The following is a 13,213-nucleotide window of genomic DNA, read 5'->3' as shown; positions in this document are numbered from 1 at the left end:
ATTAATGATAGTGTTCTAAAGACCGACGAATTTGAATGTATTAAATTCATTTTAATTCGACCTTTGTACAAAATAATCGATAGTTAAATAATTTAACATTGTTTTTATAGTATACTGCAACCAAGGCTTAAACATTAGTCATCATGGCATTACCACCCTATGTATTAGGTCAGCCTTACATGATGGGAATGATAGCCCAACAGCAGGCGGTGGCAGCTGCCCACCTTGCCCAAGCTCAAGCACAAGCCCAGTTTCAGCAACAACAACTTCAACAACAGATGCAGCTTCAAATTCAAGCTCAGCAACAAGCTCAAGTCCAGCAGAGCATGCAAATGAAGCAAGATTTAATGTCTGAAGAGAAACTTCAAGAGAAGGCTAGGAAATGGCAACAGCTTCAATCAAAAAGATACGCTGAAAAAAGGAAGTTTGGTTTTGTAGATGCTCAGAAAGAAGATATGCCACCAGAGCATATTCGTAAAATTATACGTGATCATGGTGATATGAGCAGCAGAAAATATCGTCATGACAAAAGAGTGTACCTGGGAGCTTTAAAATACATGCCGCATGCAGTTTTAAAGCTGATGGAAAACATGCCCATGCCTTGGGAACAGATTCGGGATATTAAAGTTCTGTATCACATAACTGGAGCAATCACTTTCGTAAATGAGATACCCTGGGTGATTGAACCAGTCTATATTGCTCAGTGGGGTGCAATGTGGATTATGATGAGGAGAGAGAAGAGGGACAGAAGACATTTCAAAAGAATGAGATTTCCACCTTTTGATGATGAAGAACCTCCTCTTGATTACGCCGACAATGTTTTGGATGTAGAGCCTCTAGAAGCTATTCAGATGGAGCTAGACTCTGAGGAAGATCAGGCAGTAGCCAAATGGCTTTATGACCATAAGCCGCTATGTGACACCAAGAGAGTCAATGGCAGCACTTACCATCACTGGAATTTGACACTACCACAACTGGCAACCCTTTATCGTCTTGCCAATCAATTATTGACTGATTTAGTCGATGAAAACTACTATTATCTCTTTGATTTGAAATCTTTTTTCACTGCTAAGGCATTAAACATGGCTATACCTGGTGGTCCAAAATTTGAGCCTTTAATCAAGGATTCCAATCCAGCTGATGAAGATTGGAATGAGTTCAATGACATCAACAAGATTATTATAAGACAACCTGTTCGAACTGAATACAGAATTGCTTTTCCATATTTATATAACAACATGCCACATTACGTACACCTTTCTTGGTATCACACACCTAATGTGGTTTTCATCAAGACAGAAGATCCTGATTTACCCGCCTTTTACTTTGATCCTTTAATCAATCCAATCTCTCATCGTCACGCGATAAAGAGTGTTGAACCACTTCCTGAAGATGATGAAGAATTTGAGCTTCCTGACTATGTCCAACCATTTTTACAAGATTGTCCACTGTATACTGATAATACTGCAAATGGAATTGCATTACTATGGGCTGCCAGGCCATTCAACTTGAGGTCTGGTAGAACCAGAAGAGCTATGGATGTACCTTTGGTCAAGTCTTGGTATCGTGAGCACTGTCCTCCTGGAATGCCAGTGAAAGTTCGAGTCTCTTATCAAAAGCTTCTCAAGTACTACGTCTTAAATGCCCTGAAGCACAGACCGCCTAAACCTCAAAAGAAGAGATACCTATTCCGATCTTTTAAAGCTACAAAGTTTTTTCAAACCACAACGCTTGATTGGGTTGAAACAGGCCTTCAGGTGTGTCGTCAAGGCTACAATATGCTAAACCTTCTTATTCACAGAAAGAATTTGAACTATCTCCATCTTGATTACAACTTTAACTTGAAACCTGTGAAAACTTTGACCACCAAAGAAAGAAAGAAGTCTCGTTTTGGAAATGCTTTCCACTTATGCAGAGAAATCTTGAGATTGACAAAATTAGTCGTAGACAGCCATGTCCAATACCGACTGAACAATGTTGATGCTTTTCAACTGTCAGATGGTCTGCAGTATATTTTTGCCCATGTCGGACAACTGACAGGAATGTATCGGTATAAATACAAACTAATGAGACAAATTAGAATGTGCAAAGACTTGAAACACTTGATTTACTACCGTTTCAATACTGGACCAGTTGGGAAGGGACCGGGATGTGGATTTTGGGCACCAGGATGGAGAGTTTGGTTGTTTTTCATGAGAGGAATCACTCCCCTTCTCGAAAGATGGTTAGGAAATCTACTCTCTAGGCAGTTTGAAGGTACTAATATTTGGCATATATATAAGATACTCATTTTTTTTTGCAAAACCTTTTATGTTAAATATTGTTTACTTTATAGGACGACATTCAAAAGGAGTTGCAAAAACAGTCACCAAACAAAGGGTAGAAAGCCACTTTGACTTGGAGCTGAGAGCCTCAGTCATGCATGATATCATTGACATGATGCCTGAAGGTATCAAACAAAATAAGGCCAGAACCATTTTGCAGCATCTCAGTGAAGCTTGGAGGTGCTGGAAAGCTAACATTCCTTGGAAAGTACCTGGATTACCAATCCCAATTGAAAATATGATTTTGAGGTAATTGTTTTATAATTCTTCGCCCATGAGTGATTTAGATCAGAAGTATATAATGCGTGATTTGGCTTATTATTACCCTTCTCTCCTTTCAGTAATATAATATATCTGGGGAGCAGAGAAATCTTTCTTTACTACCATTGTTATTTTCTTGAAACGTATCTGCGCAGATTGATTTTCCAAAATAGATTTTGGAAAAAAAAATAATATGCCAACTAGAACTGGCGCGGATAGGGAAGTCCTATTTTGCGGAAAGAATATTTTGCATACTTTTGCAAAACTAGTGCGAACTGGCAATTTTCAAGAATAGCGCTTCCTCCTATATATTTGTTTTGATTGTGCTATAATATAGTATTTTTCACAATTATATACTTGAGGCGTAAGGCTTGGTACTGTCCTCTAGGTCTCGTTATAGATGGCCCATGACTTTTTTTAGTATGGGGCTGGGGAGGCGTCGCGCGCCCCCAGCGCTAGAGCAAAGCTAGTGCGCTGCGCCATCAGGCACCAATGTATAGTCTTTGGATAATTTGTAATTAACTATATCTCCTTAAGTATTCATTTCTGAAAAATAATTTTAACGGCAATAGATTCCTGGCGAAAAATACTATATTACAGCACAATCAAAACAAATATATAGGAGTAGGCAATATTCTTGAAAATTGCCAGTTCGCACTAGTTATGCAAAATATGCTTTCCGAAAATAGGTCTTGAAAATTGCCAGTTCGCACTAGTTGTGCAAAAGTATGAAAAATATTCTTTCTGCAAAATGGGTCTTGAAAATGGCCAGTTCGCACTAGTTTCGCAAAAGTATGCAAACTATTCTTTCCGCAAAATAGGACTTACCGCGCGGATACAGCTTCATATACATCTTCAGCAGTTTGGGGGGGGGGAGGCAGAGTAATTTACGTTTATTGAAAATGCCTCAAGCTGGCGAAGGTGCACATTTAATTTTTATAGTTTAGATATGTATATTACTTGTATTGCATACTTCTGATTAGATGCTTTTTATATATAATTTTTTAATTATAATTTATTATTTATTATATTTTAAAATCATAATACTCGGAGTATAAATTGTAATTTTTATAGACCAGCAGAGAACTCTAAACTAACTTTGTGTAAAAAGAGTATTAGGGAAAATGGGATAAAATTATGGCATGGTCTACCGGACATTATAAGAAATTTCCAAACATTAGTCGTCTTTTATAAAGCCGTATTTTACTATTGGGCTGTCAGCCTATAAAATTGAATGTAAATACCACGAACTGTTTATAATATTGTACACTATTTACTAATTTATTAATTTAAATAGGTAGAGACCCTTTTGTAAATCAGTGTACCACACTGAAAAGGATATCTCGGAATAAAAAGCTTTTATTATTATTATTATTTCATAGGTATGTCAAAATGAAAGCAGATTGGTGGACAAATACTGCCCATTATAACAGAGAAAGAATAAGGAGAGGTGCAACTGTTGATAAAACAGTTTGTAAAAAGAATCTTGGTAGATTAACCCGTCTCTACTTGAAGGCTGAGCAAGAAAGACAGCACAATTATTTGAAGGATGGCCCATACATCAGTGCTGAAGAAGCTGTTGCTATATACACTACCACAGTCCATTGGCTTGAAAGCAGAAGGTTTTCACCTATTCCGTTCCCTCCTCTGTCCTACAAGCATGATACGAAGTTACTTATTTTAGCCCTTGAAAGATTGAAAGAAGCTTACAGTGTAAAAAGCAGACTGAATCAGTCTCAAAGAGAAGAGTTAGGATTAATAGAACAAGCATATGACAACCCCCACGAAGCACTTTCAAGGATTAAACGTCACTTGTTGACCCAAAGGGCATTTAAAGAAGTTAGCATTGAGTTCATGGACCTGTACAGTCATCTGGTGCCGGTTTACGATGTAGAACCCTTGGAGAAGATCACTGATGCATACTTAGACCAATATCTTTGGTACGAAGCTGACAAACGAAGGCTTTTTCCACCATGGATCAAACCAGCTGATTCTGAGCCTCCTCCACTTTTGGTCTACAAGTGGTGCCAAGGAATCAACAACTTGCAAGATGTCTGGGACACCACTGAAGGAGAATGCAATGTCATGCTTGAATCGAGATATGAAAAGATGTATGAGAAAATTGATTTGACATTGTTGAACAGATTGCTTCGTTTGATTGTAGATCATAACATAGCTGATTACATGACAGCCAAGAACAATGTGATTATCAACTACAAGGATATGAACCACACTAATTCCTATGGTATCATTAGAGGTCTTCAGTTTGCCTCTTTCATTGTACAGTATTATGGACTGGTTTTGGATTTGCTGGTTTTAGGCTTACAAGTAAGTTATTCCTTTTTCTAAATCTATTGTAGCCCTTTCGGAGTTAATTTTAAATTTTTTCCTTTGGCAATTTCAGAGAGCTAGTGAAATGGCTGGGCCTCCACAAATGCCCAATGACTTTCTGACGTTCCAAGATGTTGCAACTGAAATTGCTCACCCAATTCGTCTGTACTCAAGATACATAGACAGAATTCACATTTTCTTCAGATTCTCAGCGGAAGAAGCTAGAGACTTGATCCAACGTTATCTGACTGAACATCCTGATCCAAACAACGAGAACATAGTGGGCTACAATAACAAGAAATGTTGGCCAAGAGATGCTAGAATGAGATTGATGAAGCATGATGTAAACTTGGGTAGAGCCGTTTTCTGGGATATAAAGAATCGATTACCACGTTCAGTTACCACAGTTCAATGGGAAAATAGCTTTGTTTCTGTGTACAGCAAAGATAATCCAAACTTACTCTTCAATATGAGTGGTTTTGAATGCAGGATTCAGCCTAAATGCAGGATGACTCATGAAGAATTTACCCATAAAGATGGAGTGTGGAATCTTCAAAATGAAGTGACAAAGGAACGTACAGCTCAATGTTTCTTAAGAGTTGATGATGAGTCTATGCAACGTTTCCACAATAGAGTCAGGCAAATTTTGATGGCCTCAGGTTCAACGACCTTCACTAAAATTGTCAATAAATGGAATACAGCTCTAATTGGTCTTATGACCTATTTTAGAGAAGCTGTAGTTAACACCCAAGAGCTTCTAGATCTTCTAGTCAAGTGTGAAAACAAAATACAAACTAGGATAAAAATTGGCTTGAATTCCAAAATGCCCAGCAGATTTCCTCCTGTAGTGTTTTACACACCGAAAGAATTGGGTGGCTTGGGAATGTTGTCAATGGGACACGTATTAATTCCTCAATCAGATTTAAGATGGTCCAAGCAAACTGATGTTGGAATCACTCATTTCAGATCGGGAATGAGCCACGATGAAGACCAAGTGATTCCAAATCTTTATCGTTACATACAGCCATGGGAAAGTGAATTTATAGACTCTCAAAGGGTGTGGGCTGAATACGCTCTTAAGAGACAAGAGGCTCTAGCACAGAACAGAAGATTGACGCTGGAAGATTTGGAGGACAGCTGGGATAGAGGCATTCCAAGAATAAATACTCTCTTCCAGAAAGATCGTCATACCTTAGCTTATGATAAAGGGTGGCGAGTAAGAACAGACTTTAAACAGTACCAGGTCTTGAAACAGAATCCCTTTTGGTGGACTCATCAACGTCATGACGGAAAGCTTTGGAACTTGAACAATTACCGTACAGATATGATTCAAGCTCTCGGTGGAGTTGAAGGAATTTTGGAACACACTCTGTTCAAAGGAACATACTTTCCTACTTGGGAAGGTTTGTTTTGGGAAAAAGCAAGTGGTTTTGAAGAATCGATGAAGTACAAAAAACTAACAAATGCCCAGAGATCTGGTTTGAATCAAATTCCAAACCGTAGATTTACCCTTTGGTGGTCTCCCACAATTAACAGAGCCAATGTGTATGTTGGTTTCCAAGTACAGTTAGATCTGACTGGAATATTTATGCATGGCAAAATACCCACTCTGAAAATATCTTTGATTCAGATTTTCAGAGCCCACTTGTGGCAGAAAATTCATGAAAGCATTGTGATGGACTTATGTCAAGTTTTTGACCAGGAGCTTGATGCCCTAGAAATTGAAACTGTGCAGAAAGAAACCATTCATCCAAGGAAATCTTATAAAATGAACAGTTCATGTGCAGATATTTTGCTTTTTGCTGCCTACAAGTGGAATGTATCAAGACCTTCATTGTTGGCTGACTCGAAAGATACCATGGATGGGACCACAACACAAAAATATTGGATAGATGTCCAGCTACGTTGGGGGGATTACGATTCCCATGACATTGAGAGATATGCCAGAGCTAAATTTTTGGATTATACTACTGATAATATGAGTATTTATCCATCACCTACTGGTGTCCTGATTGCCATAGATCTGGCTTATAACCTTCACAGTGCTTATGGAAACTGGTTTCCAGGCTGTAAACCATTAATTCAGCAAGCAATGGCCAAGATCATGAAAGCCAACCCTGCACTTTATGTGTTACGAGAACGCATAAGGAAAGGCCTTCAGCTATATTCATCAGAACCAACTGAGCCTTATCTATCTTCTCAAAACTATGGAGAACTCTTCTCAAATCAAATTATTTGGTTTGTAGATGACACCAATGTATACAGAGTAACAATTCACAAGACCTTTGAAGGGAATTTGACTACCAAACCAATTAACGGTGCCATTTTCATATTTAATCCAAGAACTGGGCAACTTTTCTTGAAAATTATTCATACATCAGTATGGGCAGGTCAAAAACGTTTGGGTCAATTGGCTAAATGGAAGACTGCTGAAGAAGTAGCAGCTTTGATTCGATCACTTCCTGTAGAAGAGCAGCCCAAGCAAATTATTGTTACCAGAAAAGGCATGTTGGATCCACTTGAAGTCCATCTTTTGGATTTCCCTAATATCGTTATCAAAGGCAGTGAATTGCAGCTACCTTTCCAAGCTTGTTTGAAAGTGGAGAAATTTGGAGATCTCATCTTGAAAGCAACCGAACCTCAGATGGTTCTCTTCAATTTATACGATGATTGGCTTAAAACAATATCATCTTACACTGCATTCTCTCGTCTCATTTTAATCCTTCGGGCTCTTCATGTTAATAACGAGAGAACCAAGGTAATTTTGAAGCCAGATAAAACCACTATAACTGAACCACATCATATCTGGCCCAGCTTATCCGATGAAGAATGGATCAAAGTTGAAGTTCAGCTGAAGGACCTTATTTTAGCTGACTACGGCAAGAAGAACAATGTCAATGTTGCTTCGTTGACACAATCAGAAATTAGAGATATCATTCTGGGTATGGAAATATCTGCTCCTTCAGCTCAGAGGCAACAGATTGCTGAAATTGAAAAGCAAACAAAAGAACAATCGCAACTAACAGCAACTACAACCAGAACTGTAAATAAACATGGTGACGAAATCATTACATCCACCACTAGTAACTATGAAACACAAACATTTTCATCTAAAACCGAATGGAGAGTAAGAGCTATTTCAGCCACTAATCTGCACCTGCGTACCAATCACATTTATGTTTCTTCAGATGATATAAAAGAAACAGGATACACTTATATTTTACCCAAAAATATTCTAAAAAAATTTATCATCATATCAGATTTAAGAACCCAGATTGCTGGTCATTTATATGGTGTCAGCCCTTCAGACAACCCTCAAGTTAAGGAAATCAAATGTATTGTTATGCCTCCTCAATGGGGTACTCATCAGACAGTTCATCTTCCCAACAATTTGCCACAACACGAATATTTGAAAGAAATGGAACCTTTGGGCTGGATTCATACCCAACCTAACGAATTACCTCAACTGTCCCCTCAAGATATTACAACTCACGCTAAAATCATGGCAGACAATCCTTCCTGGGATGGTGAAAAAACAATCATAATTACATGCAGTTTCACCCCTGGATCTTGTTCATTAACAGCCTATAAACTAACTCCTAGTGGATATGAATGGGGTCGACAAAATACTGACAGAGGAAACAATCCAAAGGGTAATTATTATTATTATCATAAGTAACATAATAAGTATGACGCTTCCTATGGTTTTAATGCAAATTTCCTGACTGAACGTTTTTTGACACTGACATTCTCGACAAGCTACTTCCCTCGCCTTTAACAGTAGTATATTTCGCCTTAGGCATATTTAGACACAATGGGGCTTTGTGCTGAGAACTACACCTAGATTGTGCAAAAACTCTGAAAATCAGTTCGGTGATAATTTTTGCTAATTATCATACTTATTATGTTATTAATGTTACTATCTAAATTATCTACTGTAATTTTTTGCTAATTATTTATTATGTTTATAGGATATCTACCCTCCCACTATGAACGAGTCCAAATGTTATTGTCTGATAGATTTTTGGGATTTTTCATGGTTCCTGGACAGTCTTCTTGGAATTATAACTTCATGGGAGTCAGACATGACCCCACCATGAAATACGAACTTCAACTGGCGAACCCAAAAGAATTCTATCATGAAGTTCACAGACCATCTCATTTCCTCAAATTCAGTAATTTGGAGGATGGAGATAATACAGGTGCAGATAAAGAGGATTTTTATGCATAAATATTCTTTTAACTTTTAATCATGTGATTATTTTTGTGTAATTATCTGTATCTAAATAAAAATGGAATACACAAAGTATTTTGAATATTTCAGATTTAATTACATTTTATACAGATTATTTTTTTCAACTTGTATTTAAAAGCTTAAAGCTAGCTAATAATAATATATACATGATAGTGCCCTTGTTTTAGAACATTTGGTTACAAGGTAGCTTTTCTGCTTGGCTTGAGGTGAGCTGCTTTTTGCTCTAGCTCGATTTCCATACCCGCTAGTAGGATATATAATAGTGCTACTTAAAAGGGCCACAGACTCGTTTAAATTTTGATTGTGGGGTTACATAACTTGTTTAAGGAAGCTAGGAGGAATGCCTGAGCCACATGACATGAAATTCGGCTCGAATTTTTCAAACGAGCCTACTGGGTTTTAAAATCCGCTTCGGCTGCCAAAATTTTCCTAATCCGTTACGATCTGTTTCAAACAGATATTTTCAGCTTCTGCTGGGTAAACCCGTAGAATTTGAAATTTTTAAGTAATATTTCCCTACTGGGAAGTTGCTGAAGTACATTAGGGTGTGCAAATACCTTTTTTTTGGGACCAAATCAAATATCAAATATTTTTTTTTAAGATCATCAAATACCAAATCAAATATTTGAAAAGTCAAATAATTTGGTCAAATAGTATTTGGTTAAAAATATTTTATCAAATACCAAATAGTATTCAAACATCAAATACTAGATCAAATATCAAATAATTTGGTTTTCAAATAGTGTCAAATAGTTGTCTACAACCCGTTTCAATTTAAATAAGTAAAATAACTTAACCTCCATTTCATTTATATTTAACAATAAGTCAATTACTCAATGAAACTATCTTAATTATCATTAATCAATTAATCATCAAACTATTCAGTTTAACTATTTATAATTATAGATATTAAAATTACAATCCATGGTTTTAAAATTTAAGTAATAGAAATTAAAAAGACAGATACTTTATTACCAAGTCATAAAAAAGGTAGCTTTCGGCCCAAATGTTAACAATACTAGCACTTACAATATTTACAATTACATCGCTGACAATGAAAAATAATATCATCCCTTTTTTTATATATTTTTTTTATACAACCTATTTATAGTTTGTTAATTATAAAGTGATTCCATTGTAATATCCAATAACTACTTTTATAGGTTTAATTTCCTCCAATCAAATATGTTAACCGTGCCTTTATCTAGATTTATAAGTATTAAGTGACAATTAAGTCTAATAGAAATGGAATTTTAAATTGTTTCTTACCATTAGTGTAAGTTGTTCAAGTCCTAATCTTGAACTTTTCTAATTAACTTAAGTCTCAAACTATTTAAATAAGCCGGTTTAACATAAATAAATTTAAATAATAAATCTAAATAAAACAATAGACTAACTAGTAGTAAAGAACGAGGTTTCTTTTACACTGGTCCAGCTTATAATGCTTTGTGTTTTAGTTTCGCTTTCATATTTCCATTGTTCAGCCAATGGCCAAAGCGCACGAGCTTTAAAATTTTTGGCGGGAAAACCCAGACAACTTCTAGCGGTTAATTGATTATTTGACTAATTTATCTAATATTTGAAATCAACAAATTCTATTTGAAGACACCAAATTATTTGATTTTGGAACTATTTGACCAAATACCAAACTTTTTAGCTATAGCTATTTTCAAATATCAAATTATTTGGTCAAGAAATAAAATATTTGACAAATAGTTTTAAGCACTATTTGATTTGGCAAACCGGTTATTTGATTTGGTATTTGGTCCAAATAATTTGGTTGTACCAAATATTTTGCACACCCCTAAAATATTGAGTTTTATATCTCTGATAGCGGCCATGAAAATGGGGCTTTATGGACTTCAAATCCTTTCACAGATTGAGTTGAACTGTTGAACAAACATAGGCGCTTCAATAAATCATCCTCTAAGGAAATCGCCAAGAAGTAATGTTTCCGAGAGCCAGGACCCGTAAGGTATTGTTTATATAGTGCTTGATGAAATAATGGAACAGTGTTGCCAATGTTCGAAAGTTAAAAATCCCACAGTTTCGGTGAAAAACCGCCCAAAAGCCACAAACCCCTATACACTCACGAAAACTCCTCGGAAAACATGTACAATGTTTTGGGCCCAAATTAAATTAGGTTTTTTTTGTTTTGTATTTTATTTATTTTTATTTTTTGGAAAAATTATTAATCTCATGTTTAAAGAACTAGTTTACTTTATCCTCCTTGCTTATCCATAGGTAGCAACTCTACCATTTTATTCATTATACATTTTTGAATTGTGGAGATCGAAATGACGGGGTTCTGGCTTAAAGTTAGTGCAATTGATATTATTGGCCTCAAAGCTAGATCTTAAAATGCAATATGCATTCCACAGTAACGTGATGATAGTTTAAGCCTCTGAATGCGCTCCCCCCCCCCCCCCACCCATTTGACCCTTGCTCCTCTTCAAATCGGACAATGAACAGCTTCGTTTTTCTCTACTCCCAAGTTGTTTCGGAGATAAGACTGGACGAATTCCAAGAAATGCGAAGGCCAGCTGCAACCGCAGCAGCGACCTTTCGCCTTTCTTGGAACTTGGCGCACGTCATGATCCCCCCCGTTCTTCCTTGCGGCTCGCGACGCCTTGCGTTCTGTATATAGGGGGGACTAAGGGTGGTGGGTACAGTGGCTTATGAGAATGAAAAGTAAAAGTTAGGACCGTTATCATACCGAACAGGTGGAAGGGGGTACTTTCTTTTTTCTCGGAAGGCAGCATCAATATTTCTTTAGACAAATTTTCGTGGGTATTTTGAACTAGCGATCGAAAATCTCCCAAAAAGTGAAAAATCCCACAAAACCCTTTGATTTGGTTAAGAAAACCCATTATCCCATTTCCAAAAAAAAAACACCCTAAAAATCCCACAAAATGGGATTTATCCCACGATCTGGCATCACTGTAATGGAAACTTTTCACCTGTAAACAGAAGTACAGAACGTCGTGTTTTTGGCATGCTTTAATATGTCAAAAAAAAACTACCTGGTTAAAAGGGAACGCTAGTTGCTGCCGTAAATGTGAAAAAATTTCCATTATTTTAACAAGCACTATATAAACAGTGTGTTGCAGGTCCTGGTTCTCGGAAATATTACTTCTTGGCGATTTCCTTGGAGGATGATTTATTCAAAGATAATTTAAACTCGTACCCTAGATTCGAAACCACTCTCTCGCGCGTTGCCGATAGCGTTTACCCACTTCCCGCTGGAACTCAGAAAAAATTCGCTCCGTGGCTTGCGCCTTACCGCAACCGATGGAGCCCGATTTTTCTGAGGTCACGTGCCGGAAAAGGGTAAACGCTTCGTAACAAAACCGTCAATGGGAAAGCTCTCAGTATTCGAATCTAGGGTACGAGTTTAAATTATCTTTGATTTATTGAAGCGCCTATTAAGTAAAAATCTTCCAAAAAAATTTAGGCATATAGGGGAACGTTTATAATCTTTGTTTTCAATTTTATTGACCGCACATATCGATTTTCTTTATTAGTTTTTAGTCATAGATAATAAATAGATATCTTACGCTTGGCTAACCCCATGGGATTTAGCGAAGATGGCTCGCTGTGGGAACCGGAAAGGGCACCAGAAGCATGATATAAATTTCGGTTCAATCCCTATTTAAATCCTTTCTGCTATTCGCGACCGAAACGAGTCTAGGTGGAGATGGGCGCCACGCTCTTCCGACTTTCCGAGGTAGAGTCTGCCATTGTCAAATTAGAGAAAGGGCGTCGTAATTGCTTTGTGTTCGCGCGGAGAAAACATAAAACAGTGGAAAAAAGCCATTACCCTACTGGCTGTCAAACGCCAATAGCTTCTAGTTTTCGACGGTAACCAAAAAAGGGTGAAATAAATAATAACTTTTGGTCGCGCAAAGGGAAGCGTTTATCTAAGAACATTAAGCTGCTGCTGTTATATCTGAAATGAAATAATAAATTGGTTCTTGCTCGAAATAGCATTCGTTTTCACTTGTCAGGGGAATCATGGGTTTTCTAGCTACTAGAAAATTTA

The 13,213-nt window shown here is 36.9% G+C and overlaps 1 protein-coding gene across 1 annotated transcript; it reads left to right on the top strand.

Annotated features, from left to right (window-relative positions):
* The first annotated feature begins 92 nt into the window (after positions 1–92).
* Positions 93–9,225, top strand: Prp8 (pre-mRNA processing factor 8). The gene is made up of 5 exons (XM_090157071.1): positions 93–2,256; positions 2,336–2,573; positions 3,968–4,913; positions 4,990–8,569; positions 8,888–9,225. Exons 1-5 carry the CDS (start codon positions 144–146, stop codon positions 9,145–9,147), a joined length of 7,137 nt encoding a protein of 2,378 aa, XP_090013197.1. The 5' UTR covers positions 93–143; the 3' UTR covers positions 9,148–9,225.
* The last annotated feature ends 3,988 nt before the right edge of the window (positions 9,226–13,213 follow it).

Source organism: Leiobunum rupestre, chromosome 8 (assembly GCF_980474605.1).
Source record: "Leiobunum rupestre chromosome 8, qqLeiRupe1.1.hap1, whole genome shotgun sequence".
Lineage (NCBI taxonomy): Eukaryota > Metazoa > Arthropoda > Arachnida > Opiliones > Sclerosomatidae > Leiobunum > Leiobunum rupestre.
The sequence above is the reverse complement of the archived record's forward strand: the minus strand, read 5'-3'. Positions and strand labels throughout refer to the sequence as shown.

Coding starts and splice junctions, on each gene's coding strand:
- Prp8 (XM_090157071.1), top strand. CDS start 144: ATGGCATTACCACCCTATGTATTAGGTCAGCCTTACATGATGGGAATG. Junction 4,914..4,989: donor TGCTGGTTTTAGGCTTACAA/GTAAGTTATTCC, acceptor TGGCAATTTCAG/AGAGCTAGTGAAATGGCTGG. Junction 8,570..8,887: donor CAGAGGAAACAATCCAAAGG/GTAATTATTATT, acceptor TTATGTTTATAG/GATATCTACCCTCCCACTAT.